The 19,177-nt window shown below is 50.8% G+C and overlaps 7 protein-coding genes across 7 annotated transcripts; 4 read left to right on the plus strand and 3 right to left on the minus strand.

Annotated features, from left to right (window-relative positions):
* Positions 1–464: 464 nt before the first annotated feature.
* T069G_07368 (DNA-directed RNA polymerase III subunit rpc31 domain-containing protein) lies at positions 465–1,352 on the plus strand (the record flags this gene model as incomplete). The annotated part of the gene is made up of 2 exons (XM_056174578.1): positions 465–593; positions 675–1,352. The coding sequence occupies 2 exons, from the start codon at positions 465–467 to the stop codon at positions 1,350–1,352; spliced, it is 807 nt and encodes a 268-aa protein (XP_056028157.1).
* Positions 1,353–1,916: 564 nt separating this feature from the next.
* T069G_07369 (nucleoporin FG repeat region domain-containing protein) lies at positions 1,917–3,580 on the minus strand (the record flags this gene model as incomplete). The annotated part of the gene is made up of 5 exons (XM_056174579.1): positions 1,917–2,694; positions 2,745–3,006; positions 3,097–3,111; positions 3,169–3,338; positions 3,513–3,580. The coding sequence occupies 5 exons, from the start codon at positions 3,578–3,580 to the stop codon at positions 1,917–1,919; spliced, it is 1,293 nt and encodes a 430-aa protein (XP_056028158.1).
* A 381-nt stretch (positions 3,581–3,961) lies between these two features.
* T069G_07370 (fip1 motif domain-containing protein) lies at positions 3,962–5,590 on the plus strand (the record flags this gene model as incomplete). Its single annotated transcript, XM_056174580.1, has 6 exons — positions 3,962–4,111; positions 4,172–4,237; positions 4,307–4,544; positions 4,603–4,845; positions 4,921–5,134; positions 5,404–5,590. The coding sequence occupies 6 exons, from the start codon at positions 3,962–3,964 to the stop codon at positions 5,588–5,590; spliced, it is 1,098 nt and encodes a 365-aa protein (XP_056028159.1).
* Positions 5,591–8,048: 2,458 nt separating this feature from the next.
* Positions 8,049–9,210, plus strand: T069G_07371 (glycosyl hydrolases family 18 domain-containing protein; the record flags this gene model as incomplete). The annotated part of the gene is made up of 4 exons (XM_056174581.1): positions 8,049–8,148; positions 8,210–8,266; positions 8,340–8,472; positions 8,535–9,210. The coding sequence occupies 4 exons, from the start codon at positions 8,049–8,051 to the stop codon at positions 9,208–9,210; spliced, it is 966 nt and encodes a 321-aa protein (XP_056028160.1).
* A 330-nt stretch (positions 9,211–9,540) lies between these two features.
* T069G_07372 (peptidase m50B-like domain-containing protein) lies at positions 9,541–10,414 on the minus strand (the record flags this gene model as incomplete). The annotated part of the gene is made up of 2 exons (XM_056174582.1): positions 9,541–10,155; positions 10,214–10,414. The coding sequence occupies 2 exons, from the start codon at positions 10,412–10,414 to the stop codon at positions 9,541–9,543; spliced, it is 816 nt and encodes a 271-aa protein (XP_056028161.1).
* Positions 10,415–12,292: 1,878 nt separating this feature from the next.
* T069G_07373 (uncharacterized protein) lies at positions 12,293–14,022 on the plus strand (the record flags this gene model as incomplete). Its single annotated transcript, XM_056174583.1, has 10 exons — positions 12,293–12,404; positions 12,483–12,536; positions 12,612–12,751; positions 12,869–12,898; positions 12,951–13,060; positions 13,115–13,242; positions 13,299–13,407; positions 13,472–13,542; positions 13,605–13,913; positions 13,970–14,022. 10 exons carry the CDS (start codon positions 12,293–12,295, stop codon positions 14,020–14,022), a joined length of 1,116 nt encoding a protein of 371 aa, XP_056028162.1.
* Positions 14,023–14,781: 759 nt separating this feature from the next.
* Positions 14,782–16,116, minus strand: T069G_07374 (glycosyl hydrolase catalytic core domain-containing protein; the record flags this gene model as incomplete). Its single annotated transcript, XM_056174584.1, has 1 exon — positions 14,782–16,116. The coding sequence occupies one exon, from the start codon at positions 16,114–16,116 to the stop codon at positions 14,782–14,784; it is 1,335 nt and encodes a 444-aa protein (XP_056028163.1).
* Between the last annotated feature and the right edge of the window lie 3,061 nt (positions 16,117–19,177).

Consider the following 19,177-nt stretch of genomic DNA (forward strand, 5'->3'; position numbering starts at 1 on the left):
AGAGGAAAGATCAGGCGAGATGTAGTTATTGAATTTTGACAAGGAATTAGTTTATAAAGAGGTTGCTGTTACTCTGAAGGAAACAACATGTTTGATGTAAAAGCTTCAAGATGCATATATAATTTACAGGGTAAGCTGCCAATGCCAATAGCAGGCAGATGCGCTGACGGCAAGAAGCACCAGGCAGCGGGGCAGCGTCATAGCGGATCGAATTCCGCACCTCCCCACCATAACTTTTTTCTCGGCCGCTGAAAGTTTGGCGCTTCAATTGAGCCCCGGAAGTCTTTGGTTCTGCAAACCCAAGTTTAGCAGGTTGCATTTCTTCCTCGGGAGAAAATTCGCCAGCAGACCAGCCGCGCGCTTTGCTATACCTTGAATCGCCTAGGTTTACACGATTGAGCCTATGAGAGTCGCGTTCACTGTGGAATTGGGATTATAGTCAAGGGAATTGAGCTGAGTTGGAAATGTCAAGAGGAGGCGGTGGTGGACGGGGAGGCGGACGAGGAGGTCGAGGAGGAGGCAGAGGAGGACGACCAGCTCTTCCGTGGGACGATACAGATGAACCCGATGCCCGGCCCTCTGAGCTGTTCCCGGTGAGTTGGATTTCCAAGGAGAAGAGCTTCAAATGAAGACACCTGTGGAAGAGAGCTGCTGCTAACAGTCTTTGTTTCTAGCCCTGCGTTGTTCCAACTCCTCGCGACCTCACCACCACAGAATACAACAGCGTCCAGTGCTTCCTCCTCCTTCGCCACCAAATTCACTCATCGCCCCTCTACACATCCAAGCGAACCTCCCTTATCGATCCCGCCGCTCCTCGAAAAGTCTACGGCCGCGACCAAATGAACGCCCTGTACGATGTCAAGAGCAAGGCCTCCGTCGACCCCTTCAACGCCATGCCCACCTACTCTCAGCGCTTCTCTCGACCGGAGCGCGCCCTCCCAGAATGGTCCTCCCGGCCGGTGTGCAGAGAAATGTTCCCTCCCGAGCTTCTCGACACGGTAGACTCGGCGGATGCTAGTGGAATGAGAAAGAGGCGCAAGCTGGAGCTGAGCAAGGTGAATGCTCTGCCGAATGCGGAGGAAGCATTTGGCATGCCTGCTATCGAAGGTGAAGACGACGAAGGCGTGCCGGTGAATGGGAAGAATATATTGGAACGATTGGATGCTCTGCGGGATGACGAGGGTGACGATGCTGCCGATGTGGACGACGACGAAGGCTTGGAAGAGGAGGAGGAAGATGAAGTCTACGATGACGAAGATGCTGGTGACTACGATGCTGAAACGTACTTTGACAACGGCGACGATGGCGGCGACGACTATGGAGACGGAGATGATGGTGAAGGGACATATTAATGCTTTCTCATCCTATTCTCTACTGGTTTTCGGCACTATCAAACGATCCTTGGCTAACGGGACGATTTCATTTTTTTCATTGAGAGGAAGCCATCATTCGGGCATTTTGTTACTATTACTCATCCATACATGTATATAAAGCCAAAAGACTTATACCCATCCCTTGCACCAACCATGACTCCATGATGAGTCACATCTTGCGCCAGTAAGCAATGTGATCGCTGCTCTCCCTTCAGATGTCGCATTTTATTTCACATTGCCTGGGGGGTATCATTGCGACTACACTCGTAGCCATTTCTACACCAGTTGCCCCTACATTTATCATCTAGATACTCTTGTGCTGCTACCCTCCATAGCCATACATATCCTGGCATCGACAACAACTGAGAAGAAGACAATGGCAACCTTTCTTATGCTCAGCCACAAAAGGGCTCTTTATACAGCAAGCGCCGCCTAATGAATAAACCCCAAAAGCGTGTCCCCCTTTCACCTCAAAAGGGAAGAACCCTTGAACCCAGACCCAAAAAGACGTAAGAAAAAAAGTAAATTAAAAAGCAAATCGCTTCATGAAGAAACCCCGGAATACAACCCGCTATCCAAGATCCCTGCTTGCAACCTTGATAATCTCTCCCTCGTATCCGCAATCTGTCCGGCCTGAGCGATAACCGCGCTGCCCATCTCCCGCAATGCTGAGAGCACCTGGCTGAGCTGGTCCTGGACGGGCGCGCTCATATGGTCGCGTAGGCTGCGGATCTGTTCGTAGAGTCCGTTCTCCACCCCGGGCATATCCCGCTCAATCTGGGACCGGTACTCGTCCAAGCGGTTCTTGTACTTCTCGACGTCATCGCAGATGCGGTTAAAGTAAGTGATGAGATCCTGAGCGCTGGCATGAGCCGATGAGGCGTCTGTTGAGTTGGAGTCGTCTGGTGGAGGAGGGCCGGCGAAGAGGCCGGTTTGGTGGTAGTGTGTAGGTAGCTTGAGGTTGTCGGCGGCTTTGAAGGAGAGCTGGGCGTCCGCAACGTCCTTCTTGGTCATGTCCTGAAGAGCCTTGACGGTCAGGATGTCGCGGTTGAGGGCGTCCTGAACCGTCTTGAATTTAGACTCGACAAATTGGACGTCTCGTCCGAGCTGGTCGATATCCTTTTCATGCTGGGGCATGAATTCGCCAATCTCATCCCTCATCTTGATAACGCGCTGGATGCCCTTGTCGATGAGAGCAATTTCGTTCTGGATCGGCTGGGCAAGGTCATCGAAACGCGATCGCGGACGCAGGTTATCATAGTTGACTTGGACAGCCGCAACTTGGGTCGTGGCAGGAGCGGCGGTAGCTGGAGTTGATCCACTATAATCAAGTTAGCAATCATGGATTGTGTAGGACAGCACATGGCATACAATAAACCGCCTGAGGGCTTTGCCTGGGTTTGGCCCAACAATCCACCTCCTGTGGTGGCTGCAGCTGGAGTCGAGCCAAAAAGACCTCCTCCTGACTGCTGAGTGGTCGCAGAGTTCGCAGAGTTCGCAGAGTTCGCAGTATTTCCAAACAATCCTCCACCTGTCGTCGCCGTCGTTGGTGCTGCTGCAGGTTTGGCGCCAAACAATCCTCCGCCTGTCGTCTGCTGCTGGGTGCCCGCAGTATTGCCAAACAGGCCTCCTCCTGTCGTCGCCGGCGTCGTTGTTGCTGCGGGTTTGGCGCCAAAGAGTCCACCGGCGGCTGGCGCAGGAGTTGGTGTTGACCCAAACAAACCACCGGCAGTTGTGCCTGTGGCAGGGGTCGCGGCCGTGTTTGTTGCGGCGCCAAAGAGACCTCCGCCAGTACTTGGCTGAGGAGTTGGTGTAGCGGGAGTTCCAAAGAGACCGCCTGTCGCTGCTGGCTTGGCGCCAAAAAGCCCGCCCGTGGTCGCCATGCTGCCGATGGTTGATGGACTTGCCGACGCGTTACCAGCTCCAAAGAGTCCTCGAGTCGCCGCTGGCTGTGAGGTTGTGCCTCTGTGGCGCGTTTGGTCAGCGACAATAAGAAACAAAGTATCAGCCCGAAGCTAATTGGAGAGTATGTGAGGTGGTGGCGGGCGAAGCGGTGGTGGTGAAAGGCACCTTGTACTCCGTAGATGTGGTGATATCAGAAAGTTCACGGCGTGGTGTTGAAGATTTAGCAGAGCTTACAGGGTATTTGCAGCCGAAGTGTTGATGCTAAGACCCGCTGGGCCACTAGCAGACCGCGCCAGAGACATGGAATCGCACCTGAGCAAAAAATTGGCTTTACAAACAAACTGACTTTTTTTCCGGGCAGGCGAGTCAAGGGCCCAATTCGTGTGGAGCTCTGGGTTTGGATATGCCAAAGCTTGGACTTTGCGGGTCTGAGAGTGAAGGGATACGGAAAAACTCCGGGGCTGCTGCGATGCTATGTGGCTGGGTCCAGATAGAGAGAGATACGAGTACAGTATTAGAGGATCGATTCCACAAGGCTAGCCTTAGTTGACTTTCAGCCTGCAGAAGAGCTTCCCAGAGCTTCAACTTCCACCATACACACGCCGATTTCCGTGACTTCATTCCATTCAATTCATTTTCTATACATCCTATACTCAATCCTCTTACTTTAACCTACTATCACAATGGATATGGACGAGGATGACGATCTCTATCAGCCAGAAGAGCCGAAGATTGAGCACGACGAGGAAAAGAAGCCCAAGGTGGAAGAGCTAGAAGAGGGCGAAGAGGAGGATGAAAGCGGCGCAATGGATGAGGACGATGACGACGACTCAGTAAGGGGTCGTCCTCACTGAAGCAGGTTACGGACCACATGCTAATCACACGAATTGCAGGATATAGACATCATCACAGAGCGAAAAGACGGCACAAAGGCAGCACCACCACCGTATGTCAACCTCGTGCGCGCCGTGTCGTGATGCGATGCGATGCGTCATTGCCCATTTAGCTGACAGAACGATAATAGGCAGGCCAAATATAGCGACATCAGAAATATTCCCCAACGATCAGCCTCCAACGACACCCCGGCGAAAGCATCAGTACCCATCAAGAGGGACGAAGACTCGAAGCCGACGAGCGCCCTGAACATTGCGGCTCCCAGCGCAGATCAAACATCAGCTGCTGCCTCAAAATCAACAATCGACATCAATGCTAATCCAATCCACCCTGCCGCTGGCAAGCCTATAACACAAGTCAACATAGACGAAGGTAACCTCTCTCTCATTGCTCTCAGCGGCTCTTCCATGTGCCTAACCAATCTCGCTAGATCTACCAGACAGCGACAAACCGTGGCGTAAGCCAGGCACAGACATTAGCGACTACTTCAACTACGGCTTCGATGAGTTCACATGGGCTTTATACGCTGCCAAGCAAGAATCGATTCGCGGCGAGTTTGGTGCCGATGCTTTCGCTGCCAACAACAAGAAGATGATGGAAGACTTCAACATGATGATGATGGGAGGCATGGGTATGCAGGGTGGAGGAGGTGCAGGCGCTGGCGCTGGCGGAGGTGCGGGTGGCATGCAGGGAATGGATGGAATCCCTCCCGAGATGCAAGCCATGATGCAGCAGATGATGGCTTCAGGCATGGACCCTTCTCAAATGGACCCAAGCCAGATGGCGGCCATGTTCTCTGGGATGCAAAACACCGGTGGCAATGCTGGCGCGCAAGGCAACCAAGGGCAAAACTTTGGCGGCGGCTTCGGTGGAAACCAAGGTGGCTTCGGCTATGACCAGGGCATGGCGGGAGGCGGCAGTGGAAGAGGTGGATTTGGAGGCCGTGGCCGCCGTGGCCGATGGTAGGGCAATCATGAGTCCGGGTGTTCTGAGACATCGAGCAGCCATGGGTTTGGAAAGACTTCTAACCAAGAAGATGGGCTCCGAAATGACCGTCCTGAGAAGATGAAGAGGAAGCGGCGGCCGCCGGGGGTACGTCGCAAGAAGCCTCGACCAACACAAGCATCTATTTGGACGCCATCTGCCGTTAAAGGACACGGATAATTGGTGGTGCAGATGATAGGAGATATCATGTTCGTTACGACACGCCGCTGGAATACACGATATCTAGCGGATACGAACAGCACGTGGGTTATCATGGACAGGACCAGAGATCAATCGCGATAACAGGCCACTTCTATCAACTTCAATTTTCTGAAGCTAGTTTTACAGAAGCATTGGCAGCAAATCGCTCACATTCCTACCTCCTTATCACGGTAGAAGATAGTTGGGGAGGTTTGATGGGCATGATGATATAGATAGGTGGCATTCATAGTGTCTGAGGTATGTATGCAAATATACAGCCTTTGAGAGCTGCCAATGAGATGAAAAGGACAATCTCTGCTTGTCTGTTTGAATGATAACTGTGTAGCCCGACATCAGGTAACGTTACCTAGCTGTGACAGACACGGGGCCTAGTTGGGAGAATCGAGGCTCGAACTTCCTAAGAGAGGAGGGTGGCCGCTTTTGTATGGCCTGCCAAGAGGCTAGAGGATTGGGTTGAGAAATGCCAGGAACGCCCGCATGCAGCATCACACGACGTAAGGAGGGGGGTTTCTCTCTCTTGATTCCAGCGAGGAGGAAAGATATGAGTAATGATGTGGTTGCTGGGTTGTCTCTTTGAAGATGTCCATGGATGCTTACGTGGGGGAACACAGAGTGGGAGAAGGGTCACGGTTGAGTGTATTTTGAGATTAATTCTAGATAAACTCAATAGAAGCAAACCATTTACCTGCCTAGCATTAATAGGCCTTGGTAAGCAGCACCTCAATTAGATCAGCAAGATCGATCTGGAGAAGCAAATCACCATCACGCGCATCACCACGTCTAACTACCAACACCGGTTAGCCGCCGGATCTCTCTCCAGCCTTGAATCTCTCCGAGGCCGACTCCGACTCACTCACCCCGCAGCATATATTGAGCGGTACTTGAGGTATCATCTCGGAATCACTATTGCTTCCTGTCCATATCCTACATACCTAAGAGAGGAGAGTGAATATGCGGTGCTCTTCAATTATACATGTACATACCTTGCTCTCCCACCTGAGCGCCGATGGCACCCGATAATAGCAGTTTTTACTCCGTACATGCTTCCCCACGACAAAGTCAAAGCTGTGTATTAAAGAGACGCACAGTCCAGAGTTTATCCTAACTAGAGGGGCATCTCTGCGGCGGTCCTTCTACAGGGGTGTGTTCGTCCACTCATGAAGCATCTACATGCTCTCTATGCCGAAGCGGGAAGCTCATATGCTGAAGGAGGGCTAACCATAGCGATACGCTTCTTGAGCCTTTTCCCCGACTGGTGGGATGTATCCTCTTTAAGTGCTTATGTTGCGCTTAAAGATGGAAACAATTGAAAGCAAGTTTTCGGTGTTGTTTGCCGTAATAATAACCTGCTCTGATACTCTTCCTATTGATGTTACCGTTGCAGAGATGTAGGTGGTCATGATGCATCGCATGGAGATGCCACGATGAGATGGAATCAGCCGCAATCCTTCTTGTTTGCGAGCCCACGGCTGGCTGTGGTAGCCGACCAGATACACTCTGACGACGTGTGTTGTGCAACTCAAGCTCGCCGAACAAGGTCGATCATCTAGAATCATTTCAGTCTTGTACATGAACACCGACTCCGATGATGCCTGAGCTTAACCGGTGCTCAATTACACGCATCCTGTCCGGGCCCTCATGAGGCTTCATTCATATTGCCCAACTCTATTTGCACTAGCTAGTTTGTTTGAACCCATCCATACCATAATATGGAATCTTACTCAAAATCGGGTGTTTGGATGCTGCCCAAGTAGGTAGGAGGTTGTCACACCCTGGTTCCTCCACAAACCTTACATGTACATACATGATCAAGACAGGTCATGATCCCCAATCGTCCAATCAAATCGTGATATATGTTTCCCCCGCGAGTAGCCCTGGTTCGGCTTACTTGTGCCTCCCACGATTCTTGGGTATCATCATGTACATTTACGCATAATACTCGCGTGGAAACTCATCCTCTTATCACCATTGGCAAGCTGTAATCCCTATCTATAGATAGAAAGATATACGCTGGAGCCATCCAATTACCAAGACGGAACATATACCGAGGCACGATGAGCGGTAGTTCGTACAAAGCGGTAAAGATTAAGCGACCTTGGTTGTACCACTGAGTATTACATCGCCATCCGAGTACATGTATGTCATGTCAAGACCCCTGATGTTTCGGCGCCTTGACTAACCCACCTGTCTCGGCACACTCGTCCAGATGCGACCAACCTTCTTCTTTGCTACATGCACCTTGAGCGTCAATCAATCATGTCACCTGGCAAAGTCACTATAGCTAGCAATCGCATAGATCCCAACCGATAACGTCCTTTAAGAGTCGATATAGTGAGTCGATGGGGCTCTTACCGACGCCGGCACTCCTCTATACCTCCACATTAAAGGTAGCATGGCTCCATCACGAGTTCATCATGACCCCCGTCTCGCCTCGTCCCTTCGCCCGGCGGCAAGCGCAAAACAGTTCCAATGCCACGTATGCTCAGATACCTGATGTAGCATCGTGGTAAGACAGCGGGGGAAGGCTTCTCTCCATTGCTCTTACATGTTGAACTCGAGAGAGGATATAAAAAGCTCTTGGTCCGACCTTGTGAGGTGGCACGCTGCCTCTTCGTCATCAAAAGCAATCTTCGTTTCGGATCCGATAGCCTCAGCATCTCTATAGCCAGGATGCCTTCTTTGACTGCTCTTGCGAGCTTGCTCGCTCTTGTTCCTTCTGCTCTGGCTGGCTGGAATGTGAACTCGAAGCAAAACATCGCCGTATACTGGGGTAATTACTTCTTCATGTAATCTTCTTGTTTGGGCAAGTCCATCATCTAACATGCAAATAGGCCAGAACTCTGCCAACTCGCAAAGCACCCAGCAGCGTCTCTCCTTCTACTGCAATGGTATGTCTACCAAACTCTGCGAGGCAGTTCAGTCGGAAAATGGGACAAGACGGAACTAACAATTGCCATCAAGACGCCAACATTAACGTCATTGACATTGCTTTCCTGAATGGAATTACTCCTCCCATGACCAACTTCGCCAATGCTGGTGACCGATGCACACCCTTTTCGGACAACCCCTGGCTCTTGAGCTGCCCTGAAATTGAGTGAGTCTCCTCAACTTCTCCCGCTTTACATACGTTTATACTGATTATAATTCACCATCAAGGGCGGACATCAAAACTTGCCAGGCCAATGGCAAGACCATCCTCCTCTCTCTCGGCGGCGATTCCTACACTCAGGGTGGCTGGAGCTCAACAGGTGCTGCTCAATCGGCCGCTGATCAAGTCTGGGCCATGTTCGGCCCCGTTCAATCCGGAAGCTCCGTCCACCGTCCCTTCGGCAGTGCCGTCGTCGACGGCTTCGACTTCGACTTTGAAGCAACAACCAACAACCTCGCTGCCTTTGGCGCCCAGCTGAAGAGCCGAACTAACGCTGCCGGCGGCAAGAAATACTACTTCTCTGCTGCTCCCCAGTGCTTCTTCCCCGACGCTGCTGTCGGCGCCCTCATCAACGCCGTGCCTATGGACTGGATCCAGATTCAGTTCTACAACAACCCTTGCGGCGTTAGCGGCTTCACTCCCGGCACCAGCACCCAGAACAACTACAACTACCAGACCTGGGAGAACTGGGCCAAGACCAGCCCCAACCCCAATGTCAAGCTTCTCGTCGGCATTCCCGCTGGCCCAGGTGCTGGTCGCGGATATGTCTCTGGCTCTCAGCTTACGTCTGTCTTCCAGTACTCGAAGGGATTCAGCACCTTTGCCGGCGCCATGATGTGGGATATGTCCCAGCTTTACCAGAACACTGGCTTTGAGACGCAGGTCGTCAACGCTTTGAGATGAAGGGCCAAATGATAAAATACGGAAAAGCTCCAAAGTTTAGGAGATTGGGGGTGGCCTGACATTATGAGGGCCTAAAGGTAAGATTGTATATATGTATATATGCCTGTCGAACATCTACTGTATATAGCTCCGATTTTTGCACATATTGAATTGATTGTATATGATTTCATTGTGCTGCGTACTATACTTGAGTGTAATCAATTTCGTCGTTTATAACGTTGGGTATCATAGAAAATTCATCACAAGTCCTAAAAATCAGTCGCCGCCGTCACTTCCCGTCCTTCTTCCACCTCTTCTCAGTCATGCTCGAATATACTGACCATCATGCATCTACGTAGGGATGAAGTGCTTGGAATCCTCCTCCTGCTGCGCAAACGACTGCGAAAAAGCGGCCAACCCTATGATGATGCCCACAGCCATGAAGAGCACTGAAATGATGGACCAGATGACGCCCCAGCACTGCGACGAGCCGCCGTACCGCTTGGCAAAGACGCTCGCGTCCGACTCATTAACCTTTCGAAGGATCAAATCGTCACAAATGTCCCACACGCTATACAACGAACTCATGACACCGATGAACAGTACAATAAAGCGCAACGCCTCAGCATGAACGATAAACCAACTTCCAATCAGCAGTCCAACAGCAAGCAGGATGGTCATGATGGTCAGCCAATCGCGTTTCCCCCACCAGAGGGTCAGAAGGAAACACACTCCCAGGACGATGCTGGCGACTTTGCTGGCGACGATGTCGAAGCCGCACATGGTGAGCAGTGCGCCGATGATGGAGGAGCCGAGATAGCCCGCGGGTAGGGTGATGGCGCTGATGCCGCCGGTGAGGTGAGTGACGCCACCTTCATGGGGGTCGAGAGAGATTGATTTGACGTGGCCGCCGGTGAGGATGGCGGTGATGGCGTGGCCAAATTCATGAAATGCGATGACGAGCATCTGGGAGAGAGGTTGTTAGTGTATGTGATGTATTTGCGAGGTGAAGCTATCTTCATACTTTGAACGGCCACAAGATCATGCGAAGGTAGGGCACATTCCAGAGGATGGCGATTGCGACGACATATCCCGCAATGACACCCAATGTGACGGCCTGAGTGTGAGTTGGATGCTGAAGGTTTCGAGAAAGGAGGGCATGATATTGATGTTGGGAGGTGGAGTGTATGTTGGAAGCGCTTTCAAGAGGCTGCCATGGCGCCATTTCCACAGACGAGGCTGTTGGTGATGGATTTAGTATTTCAGAGGAAGAATATTCCTTAGGTGGTGGCTTCGGTTTTTCAATGGAAGTCAGGTGGGATGAATCATGTGCTTGAAATTAAGATCAACAAAACGATTGACCCCGCCACTTGAGTTGAGAAGTAAGGCCAATGTTTACGTTACTGAGGAACGAATGTCATAGGATGAAGGATGAAGGATGGAACAAATAGATTAAAAGGTAGAAACTGTAGAAAAACAGGTAACAAAATACAATGTTTCCCTCGCAAAAAAGAGTTGCGAAATACCGAATTCCAAAGCGTTGACGCGGCATGTGAGAAGCAAGTGGGACCACGAATTGCGTGGCTGGGGGGCGCTGCACATCATCTATTTTTAGGCGATGCTGGGGATTTTGGCGGTTGCAGTAACTCCAATGAGCTGAGATCGCCAGGGCGAGCTTCGCCACAATCGAAGCCACAGCCACGACTTGGCGTGAGCTTGCAAGTCAATTATTAAGACATTTCGTAAGGAAGAGAAAGCTTTGAATTGGACGGAACATAGTGGGATGGAGACTTTAAGTTGCTGAATACATATGTAACAAACGTCTATCTCAAAATACGAGGCCGTGTGGGAGAAGTGATGGGATAATGGGATAAACTCCATCCCGATAAGGTGATTCTAGTGATGATATAGGGCACCAACGACCACAAAGTCATTTGTGAATTAAGCTTCAGCTGATTTGATTCATAGATTGAGAAAATTGCATCTTATTATCAACCCTGAATCGTTGTCTCGGACATAGTCCAACAAAATATAACAACATATAACTAGACTATTTACTTGTGTTGAAGCTGTGGTGTGCCCGATGCAGGTCATTTAGCCTGTGTAACGAGAGGCGATGCCCGATAATGGCGGTGATAGGCTCATCTTTGTGTAAGAAATGAGGGTTTGTGCAAGCTGGGATCTACAGCAGTGTATAAGCAGCTGGGGAGTAGAGGTCCGCCGTGCTTGATACGAGCATGTGGACTATATTGTGAGATGCAACATGTCCATGAACTCTGTGCTGTAAGAATTCATAATCAATATTTCCATTCATGCCTATACATATGTATTTTCTAAATACTAAATATCTGAACAACTGCTCGTATCTCGATAGCGTTGTCTCAGATCGTTCCTACATGTACTCTCGCCGTCGCATAGAACAAGTTACACCCACTGCATACATGACAAACCAGGCGATGGCCTTTCAGCCTCTCTGTACCACCGTTATACAGCGCCCAAATGACTTGAAATCGAGCTATTGTTCGTGAGAAAAGAGATTAATTGAAAAGAAAGTAGATTTATTCTCTCATAAGCAAGAGATGGCAGCTGAACCCGAGTCAATGCCCTGTGCTACAATTGTGTACCTACCGAGAAGATAGAGTAGGACCAATCTTAATTATTAAGTCTGCTATTATTATTATAATTTTTCTTGGCAAAGATGTCAATTACTCTAAGACAATGTTTCTCAATAAATACTCAGATGAAGAAGGATGAACTGAACCGCTCTCTCTTGCCAGATGACCGACCTCCTTATCTCTTTATCACGTCTCCCCAGGCGCCAACCAAGAATCTGGACACTCCAAGCTATGATTTATTCACTTTCTTCTTCTCTCACAGCTTCAAACCCTAATATTGGCAAATCTGCTTCCTATCAACAAAGTGGCCGCCACAGATCCTCGAGTCCAGTCTATCCACTCCGCCTCCTGCAGAATGATTTGCTCTCCATTCGTCTTCTGAGAGGCGCTCCGCCCTCTCCTTTTATGCGATAGGCTCTTGGACAAAAAACCCGACAAGAACCTACCGCTGCGCATCGATTTCCATGGAGAGCTTTCCCCATGCCGCCATGGCTCCGAAGATCACGTCGCAGGATGCAGGGGCTAGAGTACCGCTTCCAGGGCAAATCATCAGCGTCATGTTGTCCTTGGCAGCGACGACTGTTCTTACGCTTTTCTTAAGTGAGTCTGCCCTTTGAGGACTTCCTCTTCAACTGTCTTGTTCAAACGGGAAGAAGCTAAACGCCGCGAATATGTCAGCACAGAGAGTTCTCGTGATTAAAGCCTGGAGCCGATTGCCACCTGTGGTTTGGTGTAAGCTATATTTCTGAATTCTCTCACCAACAATCCTCTTCTCATCAGTGACAAGTGGCTGACATATATTCCAAGTGGTATTTGCCATATATATCGACTCGTACCTTTTCGTCATCGCCACGGCCGTTCTGCAGCACTCACTCGGGGTCAACTCGAGTTATGGGATTTGCGAAGCCGCTATTTTCCTATGTCTCGTGTGCTATGTTACTACCAAGGTGATGAGAGTGCTCTCAGACTTACAAATGTTTTATTGCTGACTTGATACGTCTTAATAGATTGTGAGCACATCGTTCCTCTGGGTACTAGCCGTGTTTTCATGCTAACCACTTCAGTTCATTTACTTATTTCTCGCAGAAAAGGCTGTGAGTATCAGACAGCCCAACTTACAAGAAATTCCTAACTCAAGGTCGTCAGTGGATCATTCGCGGTGCAACGACACCACGCCTAAAGTCCATATTATACCTGGTGAATTCGCTGGGCATGCTCACCATATATATAGCAGTGGTCATCCTAAATTTCGTCTTGTAAGTTGGATAGACATGTGATGGCATCTAAGCTTTTAATAACATCTGGGCTAGTCGCATCACAGAGATGCGCGGCGGGGAATGCATAATCGGCATGCGAAGTGCCGCCATGATCCCCCTTATCTCCTTTGACACGGTGATTAACGTGTACCTCACGATCATGTTTCTTATACCGCTGAAGAGTAAACTTTTCAAGAAAAATTGTTGATGGAGACGGTCATGACTGATATTGTGCTAGAGCTCTACTCTTATACCAACATGGCTCGAACGCGGGCCAATATTCGTCTTCGCATGGTGGCATTCAGAACCTTTTGCGGAGCAGTTTGCACGCTTGTGAGCAGCATTGTGTATGATTTGTGACCAAAATCAGGTCTATCAATTCCACAAGTCTTAACTGACCACCATTTTTAGCAATCTGTCTGTCTTAATGGCCCTTAATGGTGAGCCGGGATGGGTCTGCTTGATGTGTTGCAATTGTGACAGTCTGTCGCCCCAGCATCTTCTCTGCACACAGTGTTCTCGACTAATTCTTCATTGTTGATAGTCCTCTTCTCGGCGATCGTCATTCAATGGGTCACATCCAGGGACAACGCCGGGACGATGAGCAGCTCCTCTTCTGATGAAGCTCGACGATCGCGAGATCTCGGTTCTGGGATGAATCGCATATCCACTCCAAGCGAGCTCCATGAGACGCCATCATCCACTCTTGCCGACATCTCGCTCGTGCCAACCAGGCGTCGATCCCGCGGAGCCGATGATGTTGATCCTCATGACCACGACACCCCTGACACCAGCGCCGCCAAGGTTATTAGCAAGCCCGCCAGTGCCGTCATGGTGACTACGACGATTGAGAGTGAGACTAGACCGCGTTCTTATAACTTTACCGGACTGACCAGAGAGTCTTCCAAGGCGTGCGGGCGCGGGTGCCTGATGACTCGGAGGTCGTGCTTGGCGGACGATAGCTTCTTCTCACCACAGACCAAGATCACGGCCGGGGGCTCCCATTTTTTGGAGGACTTTGGTCCGAAAGTGGATATTTGTTGCTGTCAGCCTTTTGACTTGAGAGAGACGAACAATGTTGCTTAGTCTTCCCTACCACCTTGATCCTAATAGAGTTTTTCGATATTTTACCTATACAGCTTACATGGATGGGTGAAATGACTATTTTACGCCCGCTTGCAGTGTCAAAAATGACAGAACCTAAATGGAACCTAAATGAACAAAAAAAAAAGTCACAAGCAATTACTAGTTTTAGGCACAAGAAAAAAAAGAAGAAAAGAGTGAAATCGCAAGACCTTTAGTTTAATTCGTAGCTCGTAGATCTATGCTAAAGTCTTGTCCACGACCCCATTCTATACGTAGATACATACTGGATCTTCATGTTTCCGTGAACATCTCTCTCCTTTGTCTCATGGATATTGAAGTGAAATAAAGACGGAAGGCCGAGATGACCACCAAAAGTGACTATGGCAGAATATCTGGAGCACACCCCCTTACAAAAATCAGTGTACTGATGCTGTGGATGTTCCATCCAAGAACCAGAGAGTTAAAAATATGTACAAATGAACTTGAGTTGCGCCTATTCCCCCCTGATACCCATTTTTTTGGTTAAATGATTCCTCCTTCAATAAAATCTTTGTGTCTGAAAAATGGCTAAAGATGCACCGAGATGTCCCTAGCTGGTACTATACAGGAAGCGAAAGATGCCCGTGAACGCCAACTTAAGCGGTGGCGTAGACGTTACCGTAGTCGCTGGGGGAGTTGCCGTTCATCAGGATGCCATCGCCAACCATGAAGTAGCTGTAGCCCATGACATAGTCGAGGGCGTCGAGCTTGGGAAGGGCCTCCTGCAAGAAAGCGCTGATCTCGTCGTCAGAGCCATTGGGAGCAAACTCGGTGAGGAAGACAGGCTTGCCACCGCAGACCTTGTTGGCTTGCTCAAGCTGGGTGAACAAAGTGTCGATGGCCGAGGCGGGGGAGTACCAGTGGATGTTGCAGAAGTCGAAAGCACAGCCACCCTCCTGAGCGCTGCAGGCATCGACGAAGCTCTGGAGCCAAGAAAGACCCTGGCCATCAGCACCGGAGTTGGAGACAGAGGGAGCACCGATAAGAGCCTTGCCAGAGTACTTGTTCAGGAACTGGGCGTGAGCGGCAGCGGCAGCGGCAGGAGACAGGTTAGACTGGCTGGGAATATCGGGCTCGTTGAAGCTGAAGATGGCCTTGGAGCCGGAGGCAAGAGCGGCCTCAGCCTGGGCATCGAAGCCAGTGGAGTGGTCAGGGGAAGGTCCCCAGAGAGTGGGAACATAGCTGTACTTGCTGGTGTCGATGCCAGAGGGCCAGAAGCCCCAGTTGTAGGCCCAGCGGCACTTGTCACAGCTCTCACCGAAGGTGTTGGCCAGGGTGCCGTCGTTGTAAGCCATACCACGCTTGCCAGGGAAGCCACCAACGGAAGCAGGAGGGGGGCTGGCGGCCTTGCTGGGGGCAGCAGAGGAGCTGGCAGGAGGAGGAGCCGGCTTAGACGAAGAGGGCGTAGGGGTAGGGGTGGGAGTGGGAGTCTCTGAGCTGGTAGGGGGAGCCGGAGTGCTGGAAGGTGCCTGCTCAGAGGAGGACTGAGGAGCGGGAGAGGAGGCCTGGGCAGCAGGTGTGCTGCTGGCCACGATGGGAGCGGCCGAAGACGAACGGACAGCGGTGATCAAGGTGGTGGAGTCCTTGGAGGAAGCGGGAGCCGCTGGGGTCGAAGCAGCCGCAGTGGAAGAGGCAACGACGACGGTAGCGGTCGAAGTGACAGTTGGGACAGCTCCAGCGTTGTTTCCGGCAGGGGAACCAGTAGGGTTGACATCCTGAACACCGAATCCGGTGCCGGTGGCGGCAGCGGGAGCAGAGGGAGCGGCAGTCGACGCAGACGGGTCAACGGTGACATAGACGGTCTCCCAAACAGTGCACCAGTCGGTCTTGAGGACTCGCTTGTCCATCTGGTGCTGGTGGCGGTGGGCGTTGAAAGCCATGGACTGACCCGCGAGGGCAGCGATGGAAGTGAGGGCAACGGCCTTGTACATTTTGTCTAGATTTTGACGGGGTTTGGTTTTTGATTTCTTTTCAAATGTCGAAAGTGATAAGGACTGTGGGAATGAAGTCGAGTTGACTTTGTAATGCTTTTGAAGAGCGAGGCAATGGTGTGTTCGGCGCGGCCGGTAAGGAGTGCGAAGGGTCTATCAAAGACACGGATTGTAAAGAGTGAAACAGCCTGGCTGATTTCAAAAGAAGTCGAACTGGCGACGGAGAAGATAAAGGAAAGACGAGCTGACGAGATGCCAGGGAAAAGAAATGTTGGAATGGTGGAAGAAGGAGAAAAGGAAGAGATGAGCTGGGGATGAGAGGGGCGAGGGGCCTGAAGTAGCCGGCAAGTGGAAGCCGCAAGGTGCAGGGCCTTCTGCAAGGTACAGCGGCAGGGCAGCGGGGCCCTGGGCCTGGTAGGGCGAGGGAGTTTTAGTGCTGTGGCAAAGGGAAGCCAGCGCCGGTGAGGACCCGTACACGATTCAAGGCCCTGACTGACCTCGAGTGATATGGACATGCTGCATGCGTTCAATTGTAAACTGCGTGTGCACTGTAACGCACGGGGCACGGGGGAACTCTGCTGTGCTCGAGAGGTACATGGTCGGAGAAGCTGTGCAAAGTACCCTCTGGCGCACGCAGAGCACGAGAATCGTCCGTTTGTGGTCCGTCATCCGCAACCTGATACAAGTCGTGCCTTGTTTTGCCATGTACATGTCAGAATACGCCTGCGAGGGTCCACACAGTGACAGAGGGCGGGAGGATTGTGCGAGTGAGCCTGTAGGGAATATATTGATGTAGTGTCACTGAGTGGCCTGAATTGGGGGCTCAATATGGATTCAATTGATTGATATTGAATGCCTGCCCGCCTTATGAAGGGATACACAGCAGCACCTGCAACACTGCATTTCATCATCATCATCCATCGCCCTGTACAATCTCAACTGTGTAGCACAAGAACAACGTCAAGATAAAACACTGAACAAAATAGAAGAGAACAGCAACATTGAACCCAAACCCACCGAGGCCTACGAGTTCGTTGGAAAAATCAGCCTGTGCTCAACTGGAATACAAAGACGTCCCGTTAACCGACCAAGGCTCCAGTTCCAGCACCAACTAGCGCCGGCCCAAGCCTTACTAGCGCAAGGGGGTTTTTGGGGGGCAGCGCCAGGCACAGGCACAGCGCCAGTTGAGGCTGCTTAGTGGCCCAAACGACACCCCTCCCCCTGCTGATTGGCCGCAGCCTGCCAGGCACAGACTTCCGGTTGGCTTCCAGCAGCACCGGCGGGTGAGTCCGGCCCGTCCAGGCCCAATCGCCATCCACGGTGCCCCGTCTTCTAGTCAAGGTGAAACAGCCCTCGCATGTCAAGTCGTGCGTGGCCCAGATCCGGTTTGCCTTAGGGGTGCGTTGGTTTTTTTTCTTCTTCTTTGAATTGATTACGAGTACTTACTGTAGGTTGGATTTTGCTCGCTTTTTTCTAGTGATTACAGGTGGCTTTGGGCGGTGGCGGGCTTGGCCCTCGCTTGGCCATGCGTAGGAATTCTCATAGCTGACTGAGGTCGACTTTAGGGATGGAGAAAGAAGGTTGAGGCTTTTGGCCATGTGGGCTCGGCCACGCCCTCGGCGTTTGTCTCTGTCACTTTCTTCCAATTGATACCATTTGATACGATAGCACAATATCGCACTTCCTCCACACTCCATCCTCTCCTGATACACCGTCCTATTAAAAGGATCAGCGCCGATGAGGCCTTTACCCTTTTCTTCTCGGACAAATAAAAAAACAAGCAATGGCAGGCAAACCCCTCCAAATTGCCTTTTCTCGTACATATGTAGCTGGATGGATACTAACTTTTGATCTGTAAAGTAAAGTGGGCTGCGAGGGCATGATCATGTAAGACGCCCGACAAATTCACAAATGCGTAGAAAGATCGACAAAATACGAAGTCTGTGTCACGCATTGCTTTTCGTATTCCATTCGACGTGCCTAGAGTTTATCTTGGCGTTGCATTTGATCCTCTTGTCAAGATCGAGCTATAAAAACATTGCTAGATACGCTGTCAACTTGTAGTATTCGTAGGGAGGTCTTTGGGAACTGACACCGCATATAGAAAGACAGGGGACAAGCCCCCCCGGCAGGCAACGCGTTCACCCCTTGTCGGTGCCAGGGTACGCCGATGCCAGTGGGGTCTATTGGTTTCATGCTCACCAGAATGGAACGGCCAGGAAACTTGGCTATGGCAGACGAGGCAAACAAACCGGAGCCCGGCATCGAAGGATGTTTCCCCCAATGGAATGTATACGGAATACGGAGCACGGAGTACTCCGGATACATAAAAAGGGTATGGAGTCTCATTCTCCGCACACAATGCAAAATGATTTTACTGTAACAGGTCCTTTGTGTGCGATTGCCTCACGGAGCCGTGAGACAGTCCATCTATCGTACTGTATGCTAAGCTTTTGCTCGGGTAGCTGCAAGATTTGAACTCTGCATCGACCAACGTGGCTCCAATCGAGCCGCTTCACATGTTTCCTTTGCGCACATTAACTTTCGCGCCACTAATGTGAAACAAGAGAAGGAAAAAGAAGAAAAAAGGCCGCGACTTCAAAATGGCTTAGATCGTATGCAAGCCTTGACTAACGGCACCGGTCGGTTTTTTTCAGCCGCCGTTGTGACTACGAGTACTCGCACAGACTTCACTTAATTGCACCATCATGGTGACAAGCTCCACCCCTGGCCACGTTGGCTCGCGCCTCAAGGCCAAGACCTGCCAATCGCTAGGCTATCCGGGCCACAAAGATAGCGGTGGTTTTTTTCTTTTTTTTTTCCTTTCGCGCTCTTGGCATTTGCAGTCTAGAACTACAATGGCATACAAGGATCGTGGCCAGCAGACGACTTCTCGAACCAAGCCTCGAGTCCTGGACTCAGCTTGGCTTCTGGGCTCCAGCCGTCAAGAAGCTGAGCTGAGCAGCTTGGAGCTTCTACGATTACGACCATCTTTGTCAAAATTTAATATTAATAGTACGAGCGAGAAGAGAAGCACAAGATTAGTCGTAGTGGGTACATC

This window comes from Trichoderma breve, chromosome 4 (assembly GCF_028502605.1).
Source record: "Trichoderma breve strain T069 chromosome 4, whole genome shotgun sequence".
NCBI classification, from domain to species: Eukaryota; Fungi; Ascomycota; class Sordariomycetes; order Hypocreales; family Hypocreaceae; genus Trichoderma; species Trichoderma breve.